The sequence below is a fragment of the Pteropus medius genome, unplaced genomic scaffold (assembly GCF_902729225.1).
Source record: "Pteropus medius unplaced genomic scaffold, Ma_sr-lr_union100, whole genome shotgun sequence".
Classification (NCBI taxonomy): domain Eukaryota; kingdom Metazoa; phylum Chordata; class Mammalia; order Chiroptera; family Pteropodidae; genus Pteropus; species Pteropus medius.
Genome location: NW_024342473.1, coordinates 11,432,929 through 11,457,151, shown reverse-complemented (window position 1 = coordinate 11,457,151; position 24,223 = coordinate 11,432,929). Strand labels below are relative to the sequence as shown.

Sequence of the window (24,223 nt, the reverse complement as noted above, 5' to 3'; positions counted from 1 at the left end):
AAAATGTTAACGTAATAACATATGTTGCTTTTTCTTCATGGATCTTTTCTGACTACATAAAATAAAATAAAGGCCAGACACCTACAGAACTGCTTCTTCAGAGCAGTTCATGGGGACGATCCAGCTAGAACAGAAAACCAAGCATGGCTTTCACAAGAACCTCTCTACTGGAAGTTTTCTTACCTTTTAACCAATTAGTAGAAATCAGAATTTCGTACAAACTTATCATTACTGACTCAAGTGCTTTACCATCTGAGAGAGCAGAAACCATTTGAGTTGCAATTTTAGTTTGGATTTTTTAATGGGGAAAGAAAAATAGAAAATTGTATGAAAGCTTAGCTTTTCAAAATCTGAAAGACAATAATGGAATATTTTAATAAAGAATACCTTAGAACCATAAACACAGTTCTTTTCAATGAACACCATAAAATCAACTTTATTGTCTCTAGCAAGTCAAGCAAATTGGAAACCTTTAAAATAAATGTTTTAGGTGGACTGTGTATATATTCTTGTAATATTTCATATTTTTTATACATACAGGTCCACGAAGACCTTTATCAATTAAAGGAGAAATTAGCAAAATTCCCACTCGAGGAAGGAGGAGCAACACTAGACATTCAGAATCTTGAAACAGCAATCAAAAGGACTGAAATGGGGTTAAGAGTAAGTAGAACTTTAATATTAAATAAAGTATCAGGAGGAGACAAAGATTCCTCTAGAAGAAGAGAATTGTGGTTCTCATAGGACCCTGTGTATTCCTATAACAGGTGGATTTGGAGTGGTCATCAACTTTCTCATTCTGTTCCTTTTTTTTTTTTACTGATAATGATGATGATTATTAACTGATTGATTGATTTATATCCTGTCATCTTTTGTAAAGAATTTAATATATTGATAATGTAAGACTATGCAGTGATAACCACTAAAATGCGGTTTGATAAAAAGAGTTTAGAATTTAAAAAATAATCACTATCAGTCCAACAATATGCCTGACCAAAAAGGATTCATACCAATACATTGTAGAGAGTGCCTATTGGATTCACTGGGATTCTAAAAGAATAACAGTTGACTTTTCCTAAATAGCTTAAATATTCAGACTTCCATTAATTAAAAAAAAAATAAGTCCTGAGGGTGTAATGTACAGCATGATGTCTATAGTTTAAAATATTGTATTGTATATTTGAAAGTTTCAAAGAGATTTGGTCTTAAAAGTTCTCATCACAAGAAAAACTTTTGTAACTGATGTGGTAGATATTAACTAGACTAATTAGGTAGATGTTAACTAACTAGTTATCATGGTGATCATTTCGTAATATATACATATCTCAAACCATTATGTTATATACCTGACACTAATGTTATAATAATGTTATATCTTATAAACTAAAATAAAAATGTATTAGCACAGGGGTCCAAATAAGGACCATCTCCATCTTCTAGACCTCTGCCAGTATCTTTGCTTTTGCCTCAGACTTTCACTACTGTCCTATCAGCTTTATCGCTTAGCTCCTGAGGCTGTGAGAGATGTGATTTATTTTGTAGCCTCATCAAACTAGCATCCCATTATCTTATATTACCTGATGGTAAGAGGTCTGGAACCAGCTGGAGTCTTCTGGTTGGCCATTTTAAATAATCTGTTACCTGAAGGCCAAATTCTTCCCTCAGATGCTTGCTTGAGGTCCCTGTAAGAGAAAGACATTTCTCCATGTCTCTATTGCCTAATAAATTTACATGGCTAAGCGACTTACTGACTATTGAGCATAATTTCATTTGTGAAGAGTGCTACAGGTCACTTAAGCTTTGAGTTTCAATTTTTATTATGCTTTTTGGGATAAAGTAATTTGGCCTTGAGATCCCTAATTATACCTTAGGCATATAATAAATACATAGCATGTTGTGTCTTTTGGCTTAATTACACGATTCAGAGTGTTAACCTAATGAAATGAAGTAAATTAGCTGGGTATCTTAAGTCCACTATAATGGCCTAAACTTTAACTTTTCTGTAACAGATTCACATTGAGAAGTATTTAAATGTTGTAAGCAATCGTGTGTTAACGACTCCTGTTAATGATGATAAGTCATATACCCCTCACACTTCCAAATGGTAAGTAGAATAGCCATTTTAGGATCTAAAATAAGTACAAAAAAATAACTTCTCACTCAGGTGAGATGACTGCAAAATTTTCTGGCTCTTTTCATATTCATTCTGTTTTTTTATTTTTCGTAAAATGTATCCAAAATTCAACTTCTAAAGGAAATATTTTAATGCAAATCAGTTTTTATGCTATTTGGATCACATAGCTCTTTCTTTACAGTTTTTAGCATATGTGATTTATTATAAAGGTAATTTTGATATACAGCATAAAGAAATAAAAATTAAACTTACTTGAAATCTTCATTATGAAATACTTTCTAAGAAATGATTTATTAAAATTAGAATTGAGTTAAAGAGAAATGACCTTGCCTCACCTTAGAGAGTCTTACACATCAGCCTCCTGAATTTCATTGCTTGTAGATTAAGGTTTTGTACTAAGCTTAAAAAATCTGTGGCTCTTATTTGCACTGTAAATATATACAGTAAGTCCTCACTTAACATTTATAGGTTTTTAGAAACTACAACTTTAAGCGAAGCAAAGACATACAACAGTGAAAACAATTTTAACATATGCTAATTGATATAAAGAAGATTTAAGTATCTACAGTATATTTCTGGTCACAAAAGCATCACAAACTTTTAAATAAAGACCCAAACACTTCTAATATTAAACATTGAGATAAATGTGAGCTCTATATACATTTATGAAAGAGTAATAAAAACAAGAAAGATAGTGATTTTCCAACCTGCTCATTCCAGTTCAGGGTCACCGGTGGCCACAGCCTATCCAAGCACCTCAGGGTGCTAGGCGGAACACACCCCGGACAGGATGCCCTTCCATCACAGGGCCACTCACACCCACACCCATTGAGACTAGGACAAATTTAGACACACTAACTCACGTAACGTGGGAGAAAACCGCAGACTGGAGAAAACTCACGCAGACGTGGGGAGAACGTGCAAACTCCGCACAAACAGAGGCCCTGCCCGAGAATCAGTTTTTATTTTCTCATCAATGCTATAATAAAACAACATTGGACAAAATGTTATCTGAGGACCTGCTGTATCAAGCATCAGTGAATAATATCAGACAGTGAGGTCAAGTTTAAGAAATAATGCAAAAGAATTGTGGAAATCTGTAGATGAAGACAAGTCCTAGCACTCAGTAGTGGGAACAGAGTTACATTGCACCTGTCCCCTTTCCCCCACATGAAGGTAGTGCCACAGACATCCATCATCTCTTGGTAGGGGCCACCCTTCCCCGGTCTAGTTTTCAGTCATTTATATTTTTGACTTTTAAATTTGGGAATAAAAATGTGACCTGTAAATAGGTTAAAATATATAATGTTTTAAAATGAGGAAACTGTAAGGAAGATAATAAAAGAGATTCTTGGAGAAGAAAATATTGGAGGTTAGTGGAGGCCTATATAGATGGCAGCTAGGAGATCTGTAGTAGGTGGAGAAGGTGTGCGGCCAAAAGATAAAACATGCAAACAGCAAGTAAGAAAGCCTCAGAATGGAGGGGGTGGGAAAGTTAACAGAAGAGAGTTTTCACCAACTCTAATGGTGAAAGCTTCTCCTGTCTCCAGCTTTCTCTTTGCTCTCTCATCTTGACAAAGAGCAGTGAGCACTGGCTGTAGATGTGTAGGTTATGATATCTGAAAAGAGCAAACTAGGTAGCAATTGCAGCAAACAGAAAAGTTCTGGCAGAGACCTTTTTTTTAATACAATTCTCCCTTTTCAGTGAGGGCCCTTGGCTGTTATTAGGGTCTAGAAGAATTAAGGAAGACATTAATTGGGGCATGAACTGTCTCCCAAAAGTGGTCCTTGAATCCTATCTTTCCTACTTAATATAATAATGTAATCAAGAGGCCTTCTATCAGGAAGATGGGAAGCCTGGTAAGTTTATATGAGCCTTAAGATGGCAGGAGCATCTCCATCATAGCTGTGAATGTGGGTGCTGATGTGGCCTGCAATTTGAAAACTGAATAAGATGGCTCAAGGTCATAAACTGGAGCAAAGTCCAAACTAAGTTTTCAAAGTAAACAGGCGTGAGGCAGACCCTGGGGGTCAAAGTGTAAGTCACAAGGAGTGACTCAGGGAGGAAGAGAAGCAGCAGCAGTTGATGGAAATGGAAAATGGGAGACCCAGGATATCAGAGACCATTGCCTGTGACTGACATTTTCCCAGGCAGATAGTCACACCTGGTCCTGCACTTACAGGTGTGCCCCAAGAGACTGTCATGAATAGACTTGGATTCAGAGTCTATGACCTGCTGGGAGATTATATGCAAAGCAGTAAACAGAATGCAGAATTCCTTCAGGGTCTCATGCCTGGGAAGAGCAGGACTGGCCAGTTCATTGCATTTTTCTTGTGAGGTTCCATGACAAAGTCCTTATAATATCCAAGTAAAGAGTGTGTTTTTCATTATGAATGACATGACTCACTGAGGAACAGGTTGCTTAGTCTCAATGTTGATCAGGTTAGAGAAAAGATTTAGCTTCATGCAGTTTTAAGCTGGGACAGATGCTGGACCTGGCTTTTTATCCCACATGGCCATTGGTCAAAGAATTTGGGCAAGCATCCATAAGACTTTTATATTTATTTATTTATAAATTACATACTTATCATATAGAGTGATTATAAAATATACCAACATAGAAATTTTTTAATGAAATGAAGATGAAATGAATACTTTAAAATAATTTTACTTCGTTTATTTTTACTTCATTAGCAGCACAAAATTTTATTCTCTTGCTTAAAAAGGTTATTAATTATGTTTTACTTATTTAATCTTGTTAATCATGGTGACTTTATACTGACTGTAGCAAATATCTCAAATACTGACTGTAGCAAATATCTCAAATAATCTGCACTGAGGCGAGATTCAGCATTGATGCTGGTTAGATGTAAGTCCATATTTCAATTAGTCTTTTGGATGATCTTTAAGTTTGGAGTTTTTTGGGGGGGCTGACTTTTCACAAATTCAATTGGGCTACCATAATTTTTACTTTTGAATGTGGCTGAAGAAAAGCTCATGTTAGAAGTAAAATTGTCGGTTTTGTCATTTTCTTATTTTTCATTAACGCTTGCTATTATTATCTTCCAAAATACCATATGGTTTTTTGTAAATATCTTTTAAAGATACCTGTCCATTTTTTTCAGTTTCAGGTTCAGTTTAGTTAACACTAAATAATATAATCCATGAACTCACTGCATGAGAGAGGTGCAGTACATTCTAATACTTTGAAAGCAAATATGCCAATGCCAGACTCATAGCTCATGCCTTTATGGTTTGGAGCTTCCACTCTTATGGGGCCTCCAGAACTGCCAGTGACATAACTAACTATTGAGGGATCCAGTGACAAATACAAAGTAATTTCTTTTATATTGTTTTTATTTTATGTAAATAGAAATTCTTATACTCCCTTCACATGACCAATGGCAATGTCTTGTGTGTCATCTATAATGTGGGCACACTACTTGAGAGACCACAAGTCAAGAGTGATAGCTCTTAAACTGTGGTTTGCGATCATCTTTCACTGGCTCAAAGATGGGGTCCCAAAGTCTGCATTTTAACAAACACTCTTGGTATTCCCAATGTAGACAATGCATGCTTGGAATCCGTTGGGCAAGCAGGACTCCCCAGAATCAATATACTTTGGCCACGTAGAGGATCTACCTTTGTATGATCAAGAGCCTGGTCTTGGAAACTCTTCTACCCAGATGCTATGAAGGAGTAAGCCTCCGGCACTGGGATTGAGCCAAAAGTGGGGCCTGGCAGTCAGAATGGTAGGACTGCCAATGTGAGTCTGATGGAGTGTCAGAGGCCAAAAGCAACTCCTTCTGAGAAGGGTGGCATTTAATAAGGACTGTAGATCTCTGTTGCTCCTTTGACAGCAGAGAACAGTTGCTATGAGTAAATGAGAATCAACATTGTTCAGATACATGGGGTTTCATTCCATCCATGGAAACCTAGGAAATTGGGAGAGTTCGTTCCAAATGACTACTATCCCTGGATATACCTTTAAAAATGATTTAGAACAGACATACAATAATCATCATCCTTATTATCATCATTATCATGAATTTCATCCTCATCAATATTTTTATAACACGACAATTTGCAGTGGATTTTTTTAACCCATGAGGTAAATAATTACCCTTTCCTATTAAAGATGTGAAAACTGAGGCTCCCACCAGTCCCAGGTCATATAAGTGATCAATGGTGAGGTCCAGATTTAAGTTCAGTCAAATGTCTACAATCTATAACCTTCTACACCAGAGCTGCCTGAAAGACAGGAAGCCTAATTTTCACGAAAGACAGTTTTCATTTTTAGCAAGTATTGCTCAAGGGAAAATCTGGTAGTTTTGTCTAGTAGAAACAAAAACCAGTAGGTACACAAAGTGATAATAATAGATGCCAGCAAGTACAAGATTTTCCTAGCAGTCATTCAGAAAATAATGAGAAGGACATTATCAAAAGTGGCATATTTTCTCCAAAGAGCTCAAAATGCTTTCGTGTTGTTTTCAAAATAGGTTTTCACTATTATCTCCACTTTGGCAATGATTCTTCTTCTGTGTCAAAGTGTGGTTCTTTCTCTTATCATTGCCGGCTTTCACAGATTTTATTGCTTGTGATATCTGTTCACACTGTTCTTAATGACCACGTTTTGCTTATTGACACTAGGAGGGTGACTACCATCTGTACCAACACTATCAGAACTGCAAAGAAATCTTCACTTTATATTCTGTTGTGCTAGTGTTTGAGCGGGGGAAAAAACAAGAACGAAACAAATAATAGTGAGAAACATAGGGGAAGAAACGGTTTCTGTTAAATGGGGAAGGTAGATTAGAGGGTACATTTTCACTCAGTTATTAAAGTACCTTGGAGCCAATCTCTTCTGGGTTATTTACAAAGTAGTACACAAATCCCATTTACAGAGAATATGATTACATTCTAGTCACAGAGAGAGATGAAGCACAGGTAATGAGATGTTAACATTTGGTAATCTAGGTGAAGAGTATTCAAATAGTCAGTGATCTTTCTGTTTTTCTGTGGGTTTGAAAATTTTAAAACAAAAAAATAAATTTAAAAAATATCATAAAGTAAAAAAATAACTAGAAAATCATTTGCAGCAGATATGACACAAAAATTACTAATATTCTTAAATACAAAGAGCTCTTAACAATAAAAAACTTGACATAGACAAAAGAGCATTGAAAGAGAAATGCAAGAAATGAGTAAATATTTGAAAAATATTAAAAATATTGAACATATTTAAAATGTTTAATCTCACCAGTAAACAAGAAAAATGTAAATTAAACAATATATTACTACTTTTTCTTTACAAATTAGCAAAACAGATCATTTAAACCAGGCTAATACTCAGTGCTCATGAGTGGGCGGCAGGATTGACATATCTTAATACTACTGGTATCAGCACTAAGTTCTTAAAGGTAATTTTCCAACATATGTGAGATTTTTTAAAATTATGTTTTAATTTATAGTTGTACCTCTAGGAATTTATCCTAGGAAATAAAGAACAATATTCAAGAATCTCTGTATAAGTTTGATCATTTCAATGTTATATCTAATACCAATCGATGTTGTCCAAGAAGTTTTAATGATATGGAAAGATTCTCACAGTATATGTTGAGGGGGGCAGGAAGAAGTATACAACATTATATTTCAATTCAAATTCACTTCCAAATACATCATCCATGGAAGTAAGAGTCTTCATAAAATGTATACTAAGAATTTCATTTCTAGGAAGATGGTGCAGATATACTATATTCCTTCTGCTAAGCACATCTAAAAACCCAGGACATTATACATAAGACAAATCTAAGAAGACTTTGGAGGGTGGAGAGAAGGAAGTAAACCAGTTAGGGACCTTGGGACACAGGAAGAACATGGTGGTGAGTCCCCCGGATTTTCTTTTTTGCCTCATAAGTGACCTGCATTATTTTCCTTTTCTCCGAAGAATTTTTTTTTAACAGTTCTTGCAAGACAGGTCTCTGGTGACAAATTCTCTCAGTTTTTGTTTGAGGGCATCTTTAGTTCCCCTTCACTTTTGAAAGTTAATTTTAGTGGATATAGAATTCCAGGTTAGTGGTGTTTTCTTTCCTCACTTCAAATATTTCACTCTAGTCTCATCTTGCTTGCATGATTTATGAAGAGAAGTTCAATATAATTCTTATCCTTGATCTTCCATAGGTAAGTTATTTTTTTCCTCTATCTTCTTTCAAGATTTTCTTTTGTCTTTGGTTCAATAGTTTGAATATGACATGTCTCGGTATAGTTTTTTAGGCATTTATCCCACTTAGTAGTCTCTGAGCTTCCTGGATCCACATGTGGTTTAGTGTCTGTCATTAGTTTTGGAACATTTTCAGCCATTATCACTCAAATATTTCTTCTGATCCTTTCTTCTTTCTCTGGTATTCTTGCTATATGAATGTTATGCCTTTTATAATTGTCCCACAGTTCCTAAATATTCTGTTCTGTTTTGTTCATTCTTTTTTCTCTTTGCATTTCAGTTTTGGACTTTATATTGACATTTCTTAAAGCTCACTGATTCTTTCATTGGCCATATCCAATTTATTGATAAGCCCATCAAAGGCATTCTTTATTTCTTACAATATTTTTGATTTCTAGCATTTTCTTTTGTTTTGTTTTTTTCTTACAATGTCCATCTCTCCATTTATATTAACCATCTGTTCTTATATGTTGTTCACTTTTGCCATTTGAGCCCTTAGCATATTAGTCATAGTTAGCTTAAATTCCTGGTCTGATAATTCCAAAATCTCTATTATATCAAAATTTGATTCTGATGCTTGCTTTGTCTCTTCAGAATGTTATTTTCTTAACTTTTAGCATGACTTGTCATTTTTTATTGATGTATTAAGCAATAGGAACTGAGGTAAGTGGGCCTTCATCTGGCTCAGAGTTTTGCTGTGTTTACTGTTTGCTGTAACCGTAGGTGTCTGAGGCTTTAATTTCCTCCACTGTCTGTTTTGTCTCCCTTGTTGTCTTTGGGTTTCCCTAGAAACTCCTTCCTAAATAGAGTCTGAGCCTTGCAGTTCTTTCCTTTGTAGTCCTCTTTATATAGAAGCTCTATAGGTGCAGTATGTCGGGGGGAAGCATTTGATAATCCTATGGTTAGGTCTCAGTCTTTTAGTGGGTCTGTACCCATGGACTGTTACCTTCACAAGTTTTTCTCAGCATTTCCCCCCTTAGGTGAGACAGGATGGCTAGAGGGGGCTGGAGTTAGCTCATTGCCCTTCTTCAGGTCAGATTAGGCTTTGGTAAAATAGTTTTCTTTGAGAGCCTACCTTCGTTACAGAGAACAAAGAACAGAACTCTCTGAGAGTATATTGAAATGGTTTCTTTTTCCTTCTCCCTGTCAGTAACAAGAGGGGATTTTGCCTCTGACCTTTGCTGTGAGAATGAGGTGGAGCCATTGGAGGTAAACTCATGAAAATATGGGGTTCCCCTAAGACTTGGCCCCTCAAAGTTTTTAAATCTCAAGCTAGTCTGCATTGAGCCTCCAGTGGCTCCTCAATTGGAGTTTAAGTGCTTTTGCCAGTGCTGGCTCCAGCAGCAGGCTTCTGCTCTTGAATTTTATCTGTCTCTCTCTTTCTCTCTCCAGTTTTCAAGAGAGCGGTTCTCCCTGTGATCTAAATTCTCTTATGGATCCTAGGAGAGCTGTTTTTTGGTTTGTTTACCTTTTTTCTTCTTGTAAAGTTGGGAGTGATAACGTCTAAGCTCTTTATATGTTAGAGTGAAACCAGAAGTCTATACATTGCTCTTTAATGATAGCTTAATAAAAGTGGGCATCACAGTAGAATCAAGAGATTGAGTCACTGGTGGTTGAGTTTTATTGATCTTAATTATGTTGGTCATTTTAAAGAACTGGAACCTGCTTTCAAACTATAAATTTTAAGATATACATATACTCATTCTTACAACTTTATTTTGTTTTGCATTGCTCTCCCATGGAACTACCCATTGGTTAATAAGGAAGACTTTTAACCACCTTTGATCCTTAAGTCTCTGCAATTATATAAAATAGTAGAGGTTTAAAGAATGTAAGTGTGAACTGCTTAGGGACCAGCATTTTGAATATATTTAACATTGACTATCCTGTGATTTGATTTTATTAAACAAAATAGAGCATATTGTATTTCCCTTTACCAACAGATATTTTATAGTGTAATAATTCTGTCAACTTTAAGTCATATAAATTCAGCCAGAGATAGAGCTCTCTATTTATGCTTTAATGGTTTTCATCAGACTTGGAAGTTCTTATGCTTAATAAACAACTGCAGTTTTATAGTGGTAGAAATGTTAAAGATTGATATAATTTTTATCATTACAAATAGCCTTTTCTGTAAAATCTAATTTAACTAGGACACATTATTTTTAAATTATAAGTTGCGAAGCTTTTAAGATAGCAAATTTGATTTTAAATTCTCCCCCACTCCCTCTTAGGTTGCTTCCAGCTGTAATCGATCAGAAAACATTTATTTTCCCCCTGGAATCTGAGGGTAAACTTTGGCAATCCCAGCGTCATACATTTCCACACGACTTTCCAAGAATAAAGGTAGTAATAGAGAAATCCATAGAGACAGAGGGTGGATTAGTGGTTGCTTGAAGTGGGGGCAATGGGGAGTGACCTCTAATGAATGTCGAGTTTCTTTGGGGATGATGAAAATGTACTGGAATTAGAGAGCGGTGATAGCCGCACAACTCTGTGAATCTAGTAAACACCATTGAATTATACACTTGACAAGGGTAAATTTAAGGTATAGAATTATATCTCAATAAAGCTGTTAGAAAAAATTTTAAGAGTAAAGGTAGGATACTTGCTTTATGTCTAAATGAGAAAACATATCACTGTTTTTTCAGATACATTCATGGCATTGTCAATTTCTATGACAAAAGTTCTTTCTTCAGAAAGCACAATAAATCAAAAGAAGATGCCTTCAAATTTTTAAACAGAGCCCTAGAAGGAAAGTTTCCAGGTGGCAAGGAATAGAGCTCAAGAGGTTCCTGACTTTGCCTCCTTTGATTCCTGATCCCTCGCCTAACTCCCCAAAACTAGTAATAACTCACCTCAGTACACTGACAGGTATTCTTGTCAGTGCTTTGGGAATACTAACTTGTTTAACCTTCAGAACAATCCTAGTAGGAAGCATTATTATTATCTTCATTTTATTAATGAAGAAACTAAGGTATAGAATGTTAAAGAAATTGGCCAAAACAGCATAGCTAGTAAGCATCAGAGCTAGGATTGTGAACCTAGAAAGGTAGGGATACAGAGTCATCCTCTTAACCACTGTGGTACCCTTCTTAATAGCTTTATAACTTGTATACCATAACATTCACCCTTTTAAAAAGCATTTGATTCCCCGGTTTTTAGTATATTTGGAGTTGTGCAGCCAACACATGGTACCCTTTTTATAACCGTTTATATTAGCCTATATTCTTCCTTCATCATACTTGCCACAATTTGAAATTAGATATCGAGCTATATAATTTTTTTTAAATGTCCATCATCCACTAAATTATAAGCTTAATGAGAACAAGATCCATGTTAGTTTGTTCACAGCTATATAATGCCAGGGGACTCTCAATAAATGTTTGTTGAATGAATAAATGAAACCACCACAGTGATTTCTCATCCCCATGTAAAATATCAGTCCAGGCTCCTCTGCACTCCCAAAGCAGCCTGCTCCGACTTTTGTCATTGTACTTGCTATGTTAGGTTTGTTCATCCATTTTCTCTGGAGTACTTACTGCATGCCAAAGACTGGGATGAAGAATTCAGGCCTGGTCCCTGGTCTCATAGAGTTTACATTCTAGATGGGGGGAGGCGGACTATCGATAAGAAAATACCAGGTAATAATGAAGGCTTTGATGAAGATAAAAGGGAATGTTGTGGTACATGGAGCTTAAACTTCTCATCTTCCTTACTATTAAGTATCTACTTCAGTTAGATTTTTATTATTTTGCCAGGAGTCTCAGAAGGGCCATGGTTGGTCCACAGTGGAAGATTGGAGATCTCCGGTTTATAAAAACAAGAAATAAGATATCTGAAGTTAGGACTGGTGTGGAATGTATAGTTGCTATTGTTATTCCAGAACAAAATAAAACTGTGGCCAGATATTTATTTTCCCAAAAGTTTTTTGAATCCTGATAAATGATTATAAAGATGAGGAATCTTATGTGCTGAGAGTGCATAACCCTGGGTTCTTTTAAGTGTTGTGAACATGAGTGAGCTTCATTTAGAAAGGGGCAAGGACTGTTTCCCATCCTGATTTTACCTCCAAGGCCTGGATCCCTATTGTTGTTTTATTTCTAATATAAATGACATCTGCTTAAAAGTGCATAACTGCTGACACAAAAGATATCCCTAATTTTGCATTGTAAAGTCAATGACAAATAGTGCTGTTTTGCCAGCTGTTCTGGCAAGCCTACCACACCAACTTAAAAGCTTGTATTATTAAGTAGTTGTAAAATCCAACTGGGATATTACCACTTTTAATTGCCCACTGCCAACCTTTTAAACTAGGTAAAACCCCGTTGCTTCTGTAAACTCTCTTTCTCCAAAGTGAATAGCTGTTTTTGGAATTTCATCTCACCCCAAAAAAACTTAAAAGACAAAGTTAAGAGTCGCTCAATTGTAATTAAGAATTATAATTAGGAATTGTTTATTAATTTTCTTTTACATTTGAAAAAGCCATATTCTGATGGCTTTTCTTTATAATATAACATAACTTAGCTCCCAGTCAACACCAGCCCAGCTCCTTTTTGGGGCACCTTGGGCACATGTATTCATAACAGTTAAGGGTTTGAATTAAAAACAACCAAAGATAAGGCGGAGGGAGGAAGAGAAGGAAAAAAAACTTATAGATCAAGAGAATATTTGATTTCTTTGTTGTGTCTGGCAAGCTGAGTCTGAAGGCAATTTCAAAATAGAAATTTAACTGTTTAGCTCAAAGGACCAGAAGAAGTGTGATATTGTTGGAATATTTGTAGAGTAGGGAAAATAAAGCCATCTTATTGCTTGAGAGTTATTTCCTATATTAATTTTATAAAATGGAAGCTTTATCAGTCGAACAAAAAAATATTGTGTCTAGTATGATGTAGCCATGTACAACACCTGTGTCTTAGATGGGAAGAATCTTTAATTTTGTGAATTGTGATCTAATTGAGAAAGTAATTTTCAAAATTTGATCAAAATTAAAGTTTTGACATTAGGAAGAATATGTTGAGAGATCAAAGAAGGAAAAAATCCCGACAACTAAGGGTTGCTTCACAGATTTTCACTGTGAGTTATACCTCACTTAACATCAGGGTGGAAATTTTGTTGATGAGATGGCAGTTGGATTTTACAGAGTAGAGTGGGGAGAAGAGAAGGCCTGTAATGAGCCAACCACTGTGAGCTCTGTTTTCTCATTAGAATGTAAGCTCCACGAGAGCAGTGACTTTTTTAAAAGCATTTTTTTCCTTTTCCATGACTTCTTAAAAATCTTTTTATCTATGGCAATGTTCACACAAACCAAGAATAGTATATGAATAACCATTTCTCTTTCACTTAGATTTAACAATTGTTAACCTACTTTTTGTTGAAGCGTTTTAAAATATAGACCTAATGACTATTTCATCTCTTAATGCTTTAACATGCATCTTTAAAAATGAGCGTATTCCTACTTACCCACAATACTATTATCATACCTAAAAAAATTAACAATAATTCTTGAATATAATACCTGGCTTATATTCATATTTCCCCAATTATCCCCCAAATGGCTCCTACTGCTCTTTTATCCAAACCTGGATCGGCTAAGATTTGTCCATTGCATTTGATTATTTTATTTCTTAAATCTCTATTAACTTAAAGCAGAGAGACTCTGTTCATTGCTATAACTAGTACCTAGATAGTGCCTAGCCTGGAGTAGGCTCTCAATAGATAACAACATAATTATTAGAAGTATGGGTTCACATCCTTACTCTACCACTTACTACCCGTACCATGGCAAGTCACTTAACCTCTCTGTGCCTCAGTTCCTCACCCATGATGGACATAATGATAGTACGTACCTATCATAGGGCCATTGTAAGGATAAATGAGTTAACATATGTAATTGCTTTATAACAGTGCCCCATATGTGGTGAGTACTATATAAGTGTTAATTCTTCTTATGATTTGTTGATGAATACTGGCCAACCTCTATTATGTACCTAATACGTACCAGGCACTATTTTAGGCATCAGCCAAACTCCTCTGTTCTCATGGAGCTTACATTCTGTGAGTGTGGGGTAGACATCAGGAACACAAAAAACAATTTGAAAAGTAAATATATAGTGTATTAGTTAGTGAGAGAAAAGCTGGGGAAAGAAGGGATATTGGGATGGTCTCACTTGTTAAGTGACACTTGAACAGAAATTTGATGGATGTGAGGGAGCAAGTCATTTGGCTGTTTGGAAGAAGAGCACTCCAGACACAAGAAACAGACTATGTGAAGATCCTGAATTAGGAGTGTGAACAGCAAGGAAGCTGGAGAAGGATGGTCAAGGAGGAGAGAATAGGAAAAGTAGAAGGTGGCCAGAGCTTGTAGACCACTGTGAAGACTGAGGATATTACTCCAAGTGAGATGGGAAGCCAGTGGAGGCTTTCCACCAGAGAACCGATATAATCTGATTTGTAATTTAAAAGGGTCACTCTGGCTGCCATGATTAGAATATGATGTCATAGGACAAGGGCAGAAATAGGGAGACCATTTGAGATCTCATGTAAGCCACGAGGATAAAATAATATCTCATCTTCACAATATTTTGAGGAAAAGAATTCTTGTTATTCTCATTTTACAGATGAAGAAACTGAGATGAGAGACGGTAGTAATTTAAAGTTGAGAAATGGGAGACCTGGGATTCAAACTCATGTCTATTTGACCTCAAAGTCCTGACTTTTCTTCACCACTGTTAAAAATAGCTCCCTTCCTGTGTTTGCCACAAAGAAATTTATGACTGAAAAAAAAAAGCAGAATAGATTCCTGAGTTTACCCACAAATGGCCTTGACTATCTCCATAGTTATCCTCAGGTCTGTCCCTCTAAACTTTCCCAACGAAATTTCTCAGAGCAATGCTCCTGATAAAGGTGACTTTTTTTCTGATTTGTTGCAGTAATACTAACATAGCAATTATGAAGCCACACTAGAGTTATGAATAATACATTATGATACTCTATCATATGCAATACTATTTTACTGTAATTGGTTCCCATTCAGTTGGTTTACATATACGCTTTAAAGAGGTTTATACTTTACAGTGTACATAAGTTATAGATAATGGAACAGATGATTAAGATGGTATTTGGGATTATATATATATAAAGAGTATCAAAAATAGGCCCTTAGGACAATATATTCTAATAACATTGTTTCTATAAGATTCAACTAGCTACATATTTTTGACTCATAACACCTTTTCCAGAAACATAAGCTACTTGCTACAAGTGCAAAGATTACTAGAATTATCATTTTCCATGCTTCGGTAACATTTCAAAAATGGCATCCCAAATTTTTCATGCCTTTCTGTCTGGTTTACCAGGAGATGCTAACTTCTGGGCATTCAGGAGAGCCATTATTCCCTGTCTATCAACTCATGAGATTAGTGGCAGCAAAGGAAGGGAAGTCATGGAGTTAGTAATTGGCCCAGGTGCCATAAAATTTGGACAGAATTCCTCCTTTGGCACACTACTGCTATAAATCTAATAATTGTGTCATTGTGGCATATTGTAAGAATAAAACAAACACGGTGAAACTAAAAAAAAGTCTCATCACTGGTGTGTTATTTCATTTCCTCACATATTTTGATTTTAATGCTACTATGTGCTAAGTGCTGGAGATATAAATCTCAGTTCTGTGAGAGATCAGTCTGTAGGCAGGCATTCTACAGACAGTATAGTGAGTGCTATAATAGCAGTTTGGAAAAAAATTCTCCGGTGGGGCTAGGAGTGTATACCTAATGCCTGGGCTTTGTTGTAACTAATAAGTACATCATCTCTAAAGCCTGTTTCAAGCACAGCAGTCTCTGACCTCCATGACCTAGTTGGCCAGCTTATATAGTGTACTCTTCTAACAATTCTTCACTATAAGGACTTTCAACCCATTGGCCTCTCATTATTTCACTGTCAATTTTGTCTATTATATTTTTTCTCCTTAGCTAGATTAGCTAGATTGTGGCAGAAATTGTTAGTTCCCCGGAATGAGGCTGTGATGGCTAGAATGCTAGCAATCATCTTAGACCAGAAGGAGAAGGCCTGTACATTAGAGATAGCAGAACACTAAGCTGGAAGGAGCCTGGTTTCTAGCAACTTCATGGACTTCCAAAGCAGCCCTGAACAGCCTATCTCTGGACTTTATATACACGAAAGCAACAAATTTTGTCTTATTTAAGCGATATTCTTCCCATTTCCAGTCATATACAGAAAAACTTAAACTTTTCATTATCAAGTTTATCAATTGTTCTGTCTGAATTTATATATTATGACTTCTCCCTTGTCATAATGGAAGAAGTGGCCCATGTTAAGGTCAGCATCTTATTAAGACCTTAGGTTTTGTAGCTATTCCCTCTCATTAATTATCAATTTCTCACTCTTCAATCATTCTCAGATCTTTGCATGACTAGCTCAGTTTTTTTTCACACAGGTCTCAGTATAATTGACATCTCCTCAAAAAGGCTGTTCTTGACCACCGTATCTAAGATATTCTCTATCTCATTATCCTAGTGTATTTTATTTAGAGCACTTATGGAAATCTGTAATGTAGGAAGGAGCCAGATCATGCCACCCTAAGGGAAACTATTAGAGGATTTTAAAGAGGTGAGAGACATATTTAAATTAGTGATCAGAGGTTCAGTCATTGTGGAGGTCATGCAGAGGATGAATTGGAGGCAAGGAGACCCATGTTAGGGGCCATTACAGAGCTCTACGTAATAATCAATCAGGCCATGGAACAAAGCAGTGCCTGTGGGGATTAGAGAGAGAATAAGGGATCTGATGGAGATATAGGAAGTTGAATCAAGAGTATATCAACTTACATTTCTTTATAATGTGGCATCATGTTATCATCAAAAGAGACTTTGGAGTCAGAGACACAAATCATAAATGTGACTCCCCACATTTGGGTTGTGTGACCTTGATAAGTCACTTAACCAGTTACCCTCATTGGTAATATTACATACTCCTTTTTGTCATTTTATGAACTAAAATAAATCAAGTGGATTATGATCCACCTAGTATGATGTCTGGCCCCAGGTGGGAGCTGAATAAATGTTAGCTCTGCCCCCAACCTTTCTCTTACTCTTTAATTCAACTCCTATAGGAATCAGAAAACAGGATGGGCACCTCTGAATAGTAGTTAAGTCTTAAGGCTTTGTCAACCCGAGGCAGAGAGGTGGCAGCTGGACTACTTAGAAGCAGCTTGAAGTTAAGTGATGCTGCGATTGTCGATCCCTCTAGCCCCGAGCAGGGAGGTAAGAGGGAATATCATAGATTATAGAATGTTAGAGTTGAAATGATAATAAAATATAGATAATTACATTTTAATAACATGGTAATTTCAAATATGACTTTTCATTAAGAAAATTTATTTTTGAATAGACACAGAAATAAAATGAAATTCATGTAACCATCATCCAGCTTTAGCAGTTACCGTAATTTTACCATTCTTATTTCATCTATTCCCTCTACTCTTTTTTGGTAAAGTCTTTTAAAGCAAATCCGAGGCGTCATATAACTTTACCCTTAAATACTTCAAACAAGGACTTAAAAAGCATATTACCACACCTAAAAATTCAATAATGCATTGATATTACATAATTCCCAGTCCATGTTCAGTTTCCCCCATCTTAAAATGGTCTTTCTACTGCTATTTGTTTGAATCAGAATGTAAACAAGGCCCACACATTACACTTGTAGCTTATTTCTCTACAACAGTTTTCCTCATTGAAAAATATCATTTATTGGTTGAATAAACCATGCCATTTTTCATACAGATTTTTTCCACAGTCTGGATTTGGCTGACTGCAATCTCATGGTATCATTTTTACATGTTCCTCTGTCTCTAGTATTTCTTGTAAACTAATAGTTTTATCTAGAAGCTTGATCAGATTCAGGTAACATCTTTATGGCAGGAATACTTCATAGGTGGTGCTGCGTACTTCCTTTTATAGCATATCAAGAGGCAAATTTTTTCTCTTTTAATGATGTAGAGACTGATCAGTGAGTCCAAGTATTAATCTATCCTTTATAGTTCCCACAACATTTCACCTACTGGTATTAGCAACCATTGACGTTTACCTAAATATATTATTTCATTAGGGATTGCAAAGTGGTGATTTTGTAATTCTCTCTTTCCTTATTAGCTTCTATGAAGAACTTTCCCTGATCGACTCTTTGGTGAATCTTAAAAATAGATACTCAAAAAAGGCAGGATAAATGCTTGATTCTTTCTTTTATTCATCAACTTTAACATTAATTTATCAATTTAAAGTTTTTTTGGGAGATGGAGAAATATTAAGAACTTAAGATTTTTATATACTTGAAGTGTTTCAATCCATTGCAGTCATTATTTTTTGACCAGTAAGAGCCCCTTTCAAGTTGGTTCCTAAATAGTACTTTCTAATTTGCAAGATACTTAACATATATTAGTCATTTAAACCTTACAAACAGCTCTATAAAGGTAGGTACTATGACTCAGTTTTGCAAATCTAGAGCATATGGTTTGAACCAGGACTTGGAGTCTTTTGTTCTTCCATTAAATGTAATAATAGTTGAAAGAATTAGAATGTTAAGGGAGACTGGATTCTTTTTTTTTTCTTCTGGTTTTAAGATTAAACAGCAGATCTCTTTAACCTGTGGGAATATGATATTAAGCAATATACACTTTAGAAGGCATTACTTGTAGCAAACACTGTTGAGAATAATGTTATGCTGATAATACTGTAACTTAGTAAATAGCCTGTCTCAACTTTGCTTGTGAAGCATTTCAATTTTGATTACTCTGTGTGGGATCTACTGCTCAGATGTATGTCATTTTATGGTCTGCCCGTGTCTAGGGAGCTGGCATTACATGGTGCCTAGTGTTTTTAATTCAGAACTTTTTCTAAAAGAAATCTTAGCCTCTTATGTTCAAACCCTAGTTTTAATAGCATAAGCTATTTCCTTCTTATATAGCTTTGTGGGCATAGTAATAAAATAAATACCACAAAATCACTGATGAGATGAAAATTGAGCTCCCTGCTTCTGTGCAGCCATGTAGGTAAAACAGTAATTGGCTCTGATAATAACTTTTGTTCTTACAAACCAAAGTCTAAATGAGAGTCACATTTGATATATCTGCTTGTAATTACTATCAAAAGGAGGGAATGCAAAGTTTAGATTGTTTAGTGACTCAACGTAGATTAAATAAATCGCTATCTTTTCTTGACCAAGGAAAAAATTCTGAAATTTCTGATATTTATCTTAGTGTTGGTAAAAAATGATCCTCTTCTAGAGCATGCTTTTCTACTTAATAGAATGATTAATTTTGTTTTTATTTTTTAAATCTATAATTGTTTCTCTGAAAAACTTTTATTACTCAGTTTGATAATGTAACTCATGCTTATAAATATTTTCTTGTATATTTATATAAAGGGTTTGTACGACAAATTTAGGGCATGAATGTATTTGATAGTGATTTTCAGTGAAACCATTTGCTATATTAATATTATTTAAATGTTGAATCCTTTACTGTTGTCTTGGCCTTATCCCCAGAGGCTTTGATTTAATGAGTCACGAGTGGGGCCCAGGCAATAGCATTTTTAACAGCTGCCAAGTGATTCTAATGTGCAGCGAGGGTTGAGAACCACTGTGTTAGATACTATATTAAATCTTTTAAATTATTAGTTCATTCAGTTGTCATAATTGGTCTATAAGGTTACTATTATCATTGTCCTCATTTTTCAGATTGGAAAATAGAGGTTAAGGGAAGTTAAGGATCATAATGATCATGCCTATGGTCAAACAGGCTGCAAAGGATGGAATCCAAATTTGAATTCAGGTAGTTGGATTCCAGAATGCCAAGAAAGTTTAATGTAAAGATCAAGGGAGAGAGAAACACTTTCTGCCAGGCTTTGGGGGGCAAAAGTAGCAGACAGATGACTACAAAAGGAGAAGGAGACACGTGGGATGATTAAAGCAGTGCTAGCTTCATGGGTATGCAACATGTGCCTGTGCTCGGAAGGGTCCCATACTGGGATTAAAGCCCTGTGTTGCTGTCTGAAAATGTTTACTACATTTTGAACAACAACGACAACAAAAATGTAGAATCCTTTCATATGTTTTTTTAAAGGAAAATTAAATTATGTCTACTATATATTATTATTTTGGTATACACAAGCTTTAGTGCCAAAATAATAAATATTAGAATATTAATACTTTTAAAGGGCCTTTCCTATTGCTTTAGAAGCCAACTAATAAAGAACTGATATTACAACCTGTCATTTCTGTTGGATTTCTATTTACAGTTCAATTTCTTACCAGAAATACCTGTGTCCAAAGCCACAGAAATGTAGAAATGGGAAGAAAACAGCTAGATTTTAATGTCAGTTTTAATAATAATTCTGTATTTGATCATTTCTTTCCTACACCAGTCCTATAGCCACAAATAGTTGATGTAGCAAACTAAGTAAACCGCTGTGGTCCACTGAGCCAACGATCCCAGAATTAAAAAATTCTAACAAAGCTTAGACATGATAGATGAAGCTATTACCATCAATTGTATCCAGAATACACATTTAAAAAACACCCTAATTATAGAAACCACATCCACTCAATATAATACACATTAGCAATTTCCTGATCCTTGGTAGAATGGAAATTATTCTGAAAGTTTAATTAAGAAGGAAAAAATTATGTTCAGGTATTAATTTCTATAAAAGAGGCACTCAGCTTCCATGCAAAAAATCAGGAGTAGTGCTGTGAGTGTGAGTTACCTATAGAAGGAAAGCCATTTATCACTAGACACAACATTATTTTTGTCATCACATGTATTTCAATGAGTAGGGAAAAAATAGGCCTTATTTGCAATCTGTTTCCCTGCATGGGTTAAATAAAGTGGACAGTTGACTGCAGGTTTTTGGAAATTTGGTTTAAAAACTTCTATTGAAAAATAAAAGCAAAGTTTGGAGGCTCTGTTAAGAAATAACTAGACAGCATACATTCTGTAGGTCTTTTTGTAGTCTTCCCCTTCACTCTGACCTTAGGCACAGCCCATTTATGAATGCTTATGATCAATGAGATAACTGGATCAAGAACTAATCTTTCTGGTTTCTACAACCATTTTAACAATTGCATCAGATCACCCTCGGAACTAAGATACTCAACTGAAAGAGAATCAGGTGTTTTAATTGCTTACAACACCTCCTTTCAAAAAAGTCACAAAAGCTTCATATTTACAATTCCACTTATGATGGACACATCCAAAATGGGCACATCCAAAAGACAGAAAGTATTAGATAAGTAGTTGCCAGGGGCTGGGAGGAGGAGGGAATGGGGAGTGACTGTTAATGGGTATGAGTTTTTTTTTTAGGGTGATGAAAATGTTCTGGAATTAAAGAGGGGTGATGGTTGTACAACTTTGTGAATAAGATAAAAACCACTAAATTACATGCTTTTAAAGGGGTGGATTTTATAGTATATGAATTATACCACAATAAAAATTTCACAAGACTTCAGAAACTGTTGGTTAATTCTATATTCCTTAAGTGTCAAATTGCCTTTTAGCATCACATTGTAGAATGCCAAAGCAGGGGAGGGTCAATAGTTCTTCTAGAGACGAGCAAGTCCAACTGCCGCATGTTGTAAATAAAGAAACTGACTTCCAAAGAGGAGAGGTGACTTAGCCAAGGTCACACACAGGCTGTTCAGGGTAAAGCTAGACCGGAACTCGAGTCTCTGGACACCTACCCTAGGTCCCTTTCCACCAGTGCTGCCTGCACTGGTGCTTGCTATTTAAGCATCTCAGCTGTAACTAATTTGAATTATTTAAAATGAGGATCATGGGGTTCAAATCAGGTGCTTTTATTTTTTTCTAATGAAAGCATACATTTTTGTCTATAGATAGCAAAATCTCTGTGAAGGAGTAAATACATTTGTTGTATAAATTTACCAAGACCAAACTGGGTGTACCTGTAAATTATCCCTCAAGGAAAGTGCCATATTAACAGACCAAGGGAGCCCTCTACCTGTGTGTTCGTAGTATAGATTTCATTGGCAAAATCCTTGACCTGGAAAGCTAAAAATAAATCAAGACCAGGTATTCTAGTCCTTTGTCTACCTTTGTTGGCTTCTAGCATTATTTTTGAGAAAAACGAATGCTGTCTGGGGATGTATTTGTGTAAGAAGTAGAGTGGAGGAAAATCTACAGAAAGTTCCTTTTCTGTGAATAAAGAGAACAATTAACAGTATAAATAAAAACCCTATATACATATATATATATATATTCCCCGTGAGAATTACATTCAAATAATTATTTTCAAAGACCTTTATACTCCTTTGAGGACATAAAATGTTAGTAAGCATTTCTGTTCATCCAGCATGAAAGTTTCATTGTTTCTTTGTTTCAGCAAAAGATAGGGTTGAATGTAAAAATAATGCAGGATCCTGAAAACATCCACCACAGAGCTGCTGTAAATGCGAACTATGGAATCAGTTTGCCATATATTAATGAGAGAAGAGCACGTGTAAGTAATGAGTTGTTTTAATGAGCTCTTAAGTTTTTTAAGAATTAAAAGTCATATATTAGTAGTGTAAGATATAATGTAGATTTTAAGTAAAGATTTTGATCCTTTGTCCTTAGACTTTTTTGAAGATGAAATGAAGAGGCTTTCATTCTGCTTATAATTAGAAATAATTAAAACATGTAAACTTATTTTTAAAAATCCATGGTAGCTCATTCAAATTTCTATTTTATTTGATGTTTCCAGACAATCTAGTACTATAATTTTAACAAAGATGAGATAACAATAAAGAGAATTAATAGAGAAATTTTAAATATTTTATTTCTTTGATAGTAGGCTTACCACTAGAAAAGCCAAAAATAAACAACATCCTACCATCAATGTCAGCAGCCTACTATACATGTAATACACAAAATTTAAGAAAATTATTCTAAATCTGAAGTAATCAGGGATTAATGAGAGGGAAGATAATCAAATGGATATTCAGGGATCTCAGAATCTGCCTGTTTTTGCCATTGACTTGCTTGCTGGTAAGTGTCCCAAAGCAAGGATTGGACTCCTTCTGTGTTGTGGAGTTTTCTTAGGAGAATTAAGAGTAATTCTTCATTTTAATTGGGAAATTATTTTATTTGAGGTCATTTCTAATACTGAAAACAATTGCTGAGGTGACAGTTATACATTTTTAAATACATTTTAACCTTTGGCTTCTCTCAAAAGCTCTTAAATGTATATTTTGGTGAAACCAAAACTAAAAACCAGATTTTAAAATTAAATTGCCAAACCATTTTTAACCAGCATAGTAGTCTCTTAGATTAATCTTCCATATTTCCTACAGAGATAATTTCAATTGCCTACCTCATTCATGTAACCCTGCAAAATATTTTTAGTTTCTTTATATGTGCTTTATGTTATTCTAACAGGTTTAGTTTAAGAGCACTTTATCATAGAAATACTTTTATAGCCTAAGAAATAACCAGAAAGTTAGGTATTTTTATTCCTGCTGAAACTTTATTTAAAATGTCACTGTGAATAATGTGAAAGGATTTTTATCTGCTCCCATGAGCCCACAGCCCTTGAAATAAAAATATTATTTCTCTGGCTGTAGAGACAGAAGCAGATTTCTCTTTTGTTGTTGGTTTTCCCCCTTCAATCTAGAATTAATATTGGCTTAGCTGGTGGAGCACTGAAGATTTGTAGCCCAAGGCAACTGCTGCATCTCATGCAAACTTCTGATGAGTATTGAAGTTTAAAAAGGCATAACTCTAGATTTAGAGAGGATTATGCTTTGCTTTAATGAATCTAAGTGAAGATTCAAACATAAATTAGAATCCAAAATT

General features: G+C 35.2%; 1 protein-coding gene across 3 annotated transcripts in view; it reads left to right on the top strand.

Annotated features, from left to right (window-relative positions):
• IQCH (IQ motif containing H) overlaps positions 1–24,223 on the top strand; it is a 172,258-nt gene that overhangs the window by 6,323 nt on the left and 141,712 nt on the right. Inside the window, exons 2-4 of one of the 3 annotated variants that reach the window (XM_039865223.1) lie at positions 541–663; positions 2,010–2,104; positions 10,590–10,701. In XM_039865223.1, the coding sequence (XP_039721157.1) occupies positions 541–663; positions 2,010–2,104; positions 10,590–10,701 (330 nt within the window). The remainder of the gene's footprint in view (positions 1–540; positions 664–2,009; positions 2,105–10,589; positions 10,702–24,223) is intronic. The other 2 variants (XM_039865224.1, XM_039865225.1) reach the window with 2 other exon arrangements.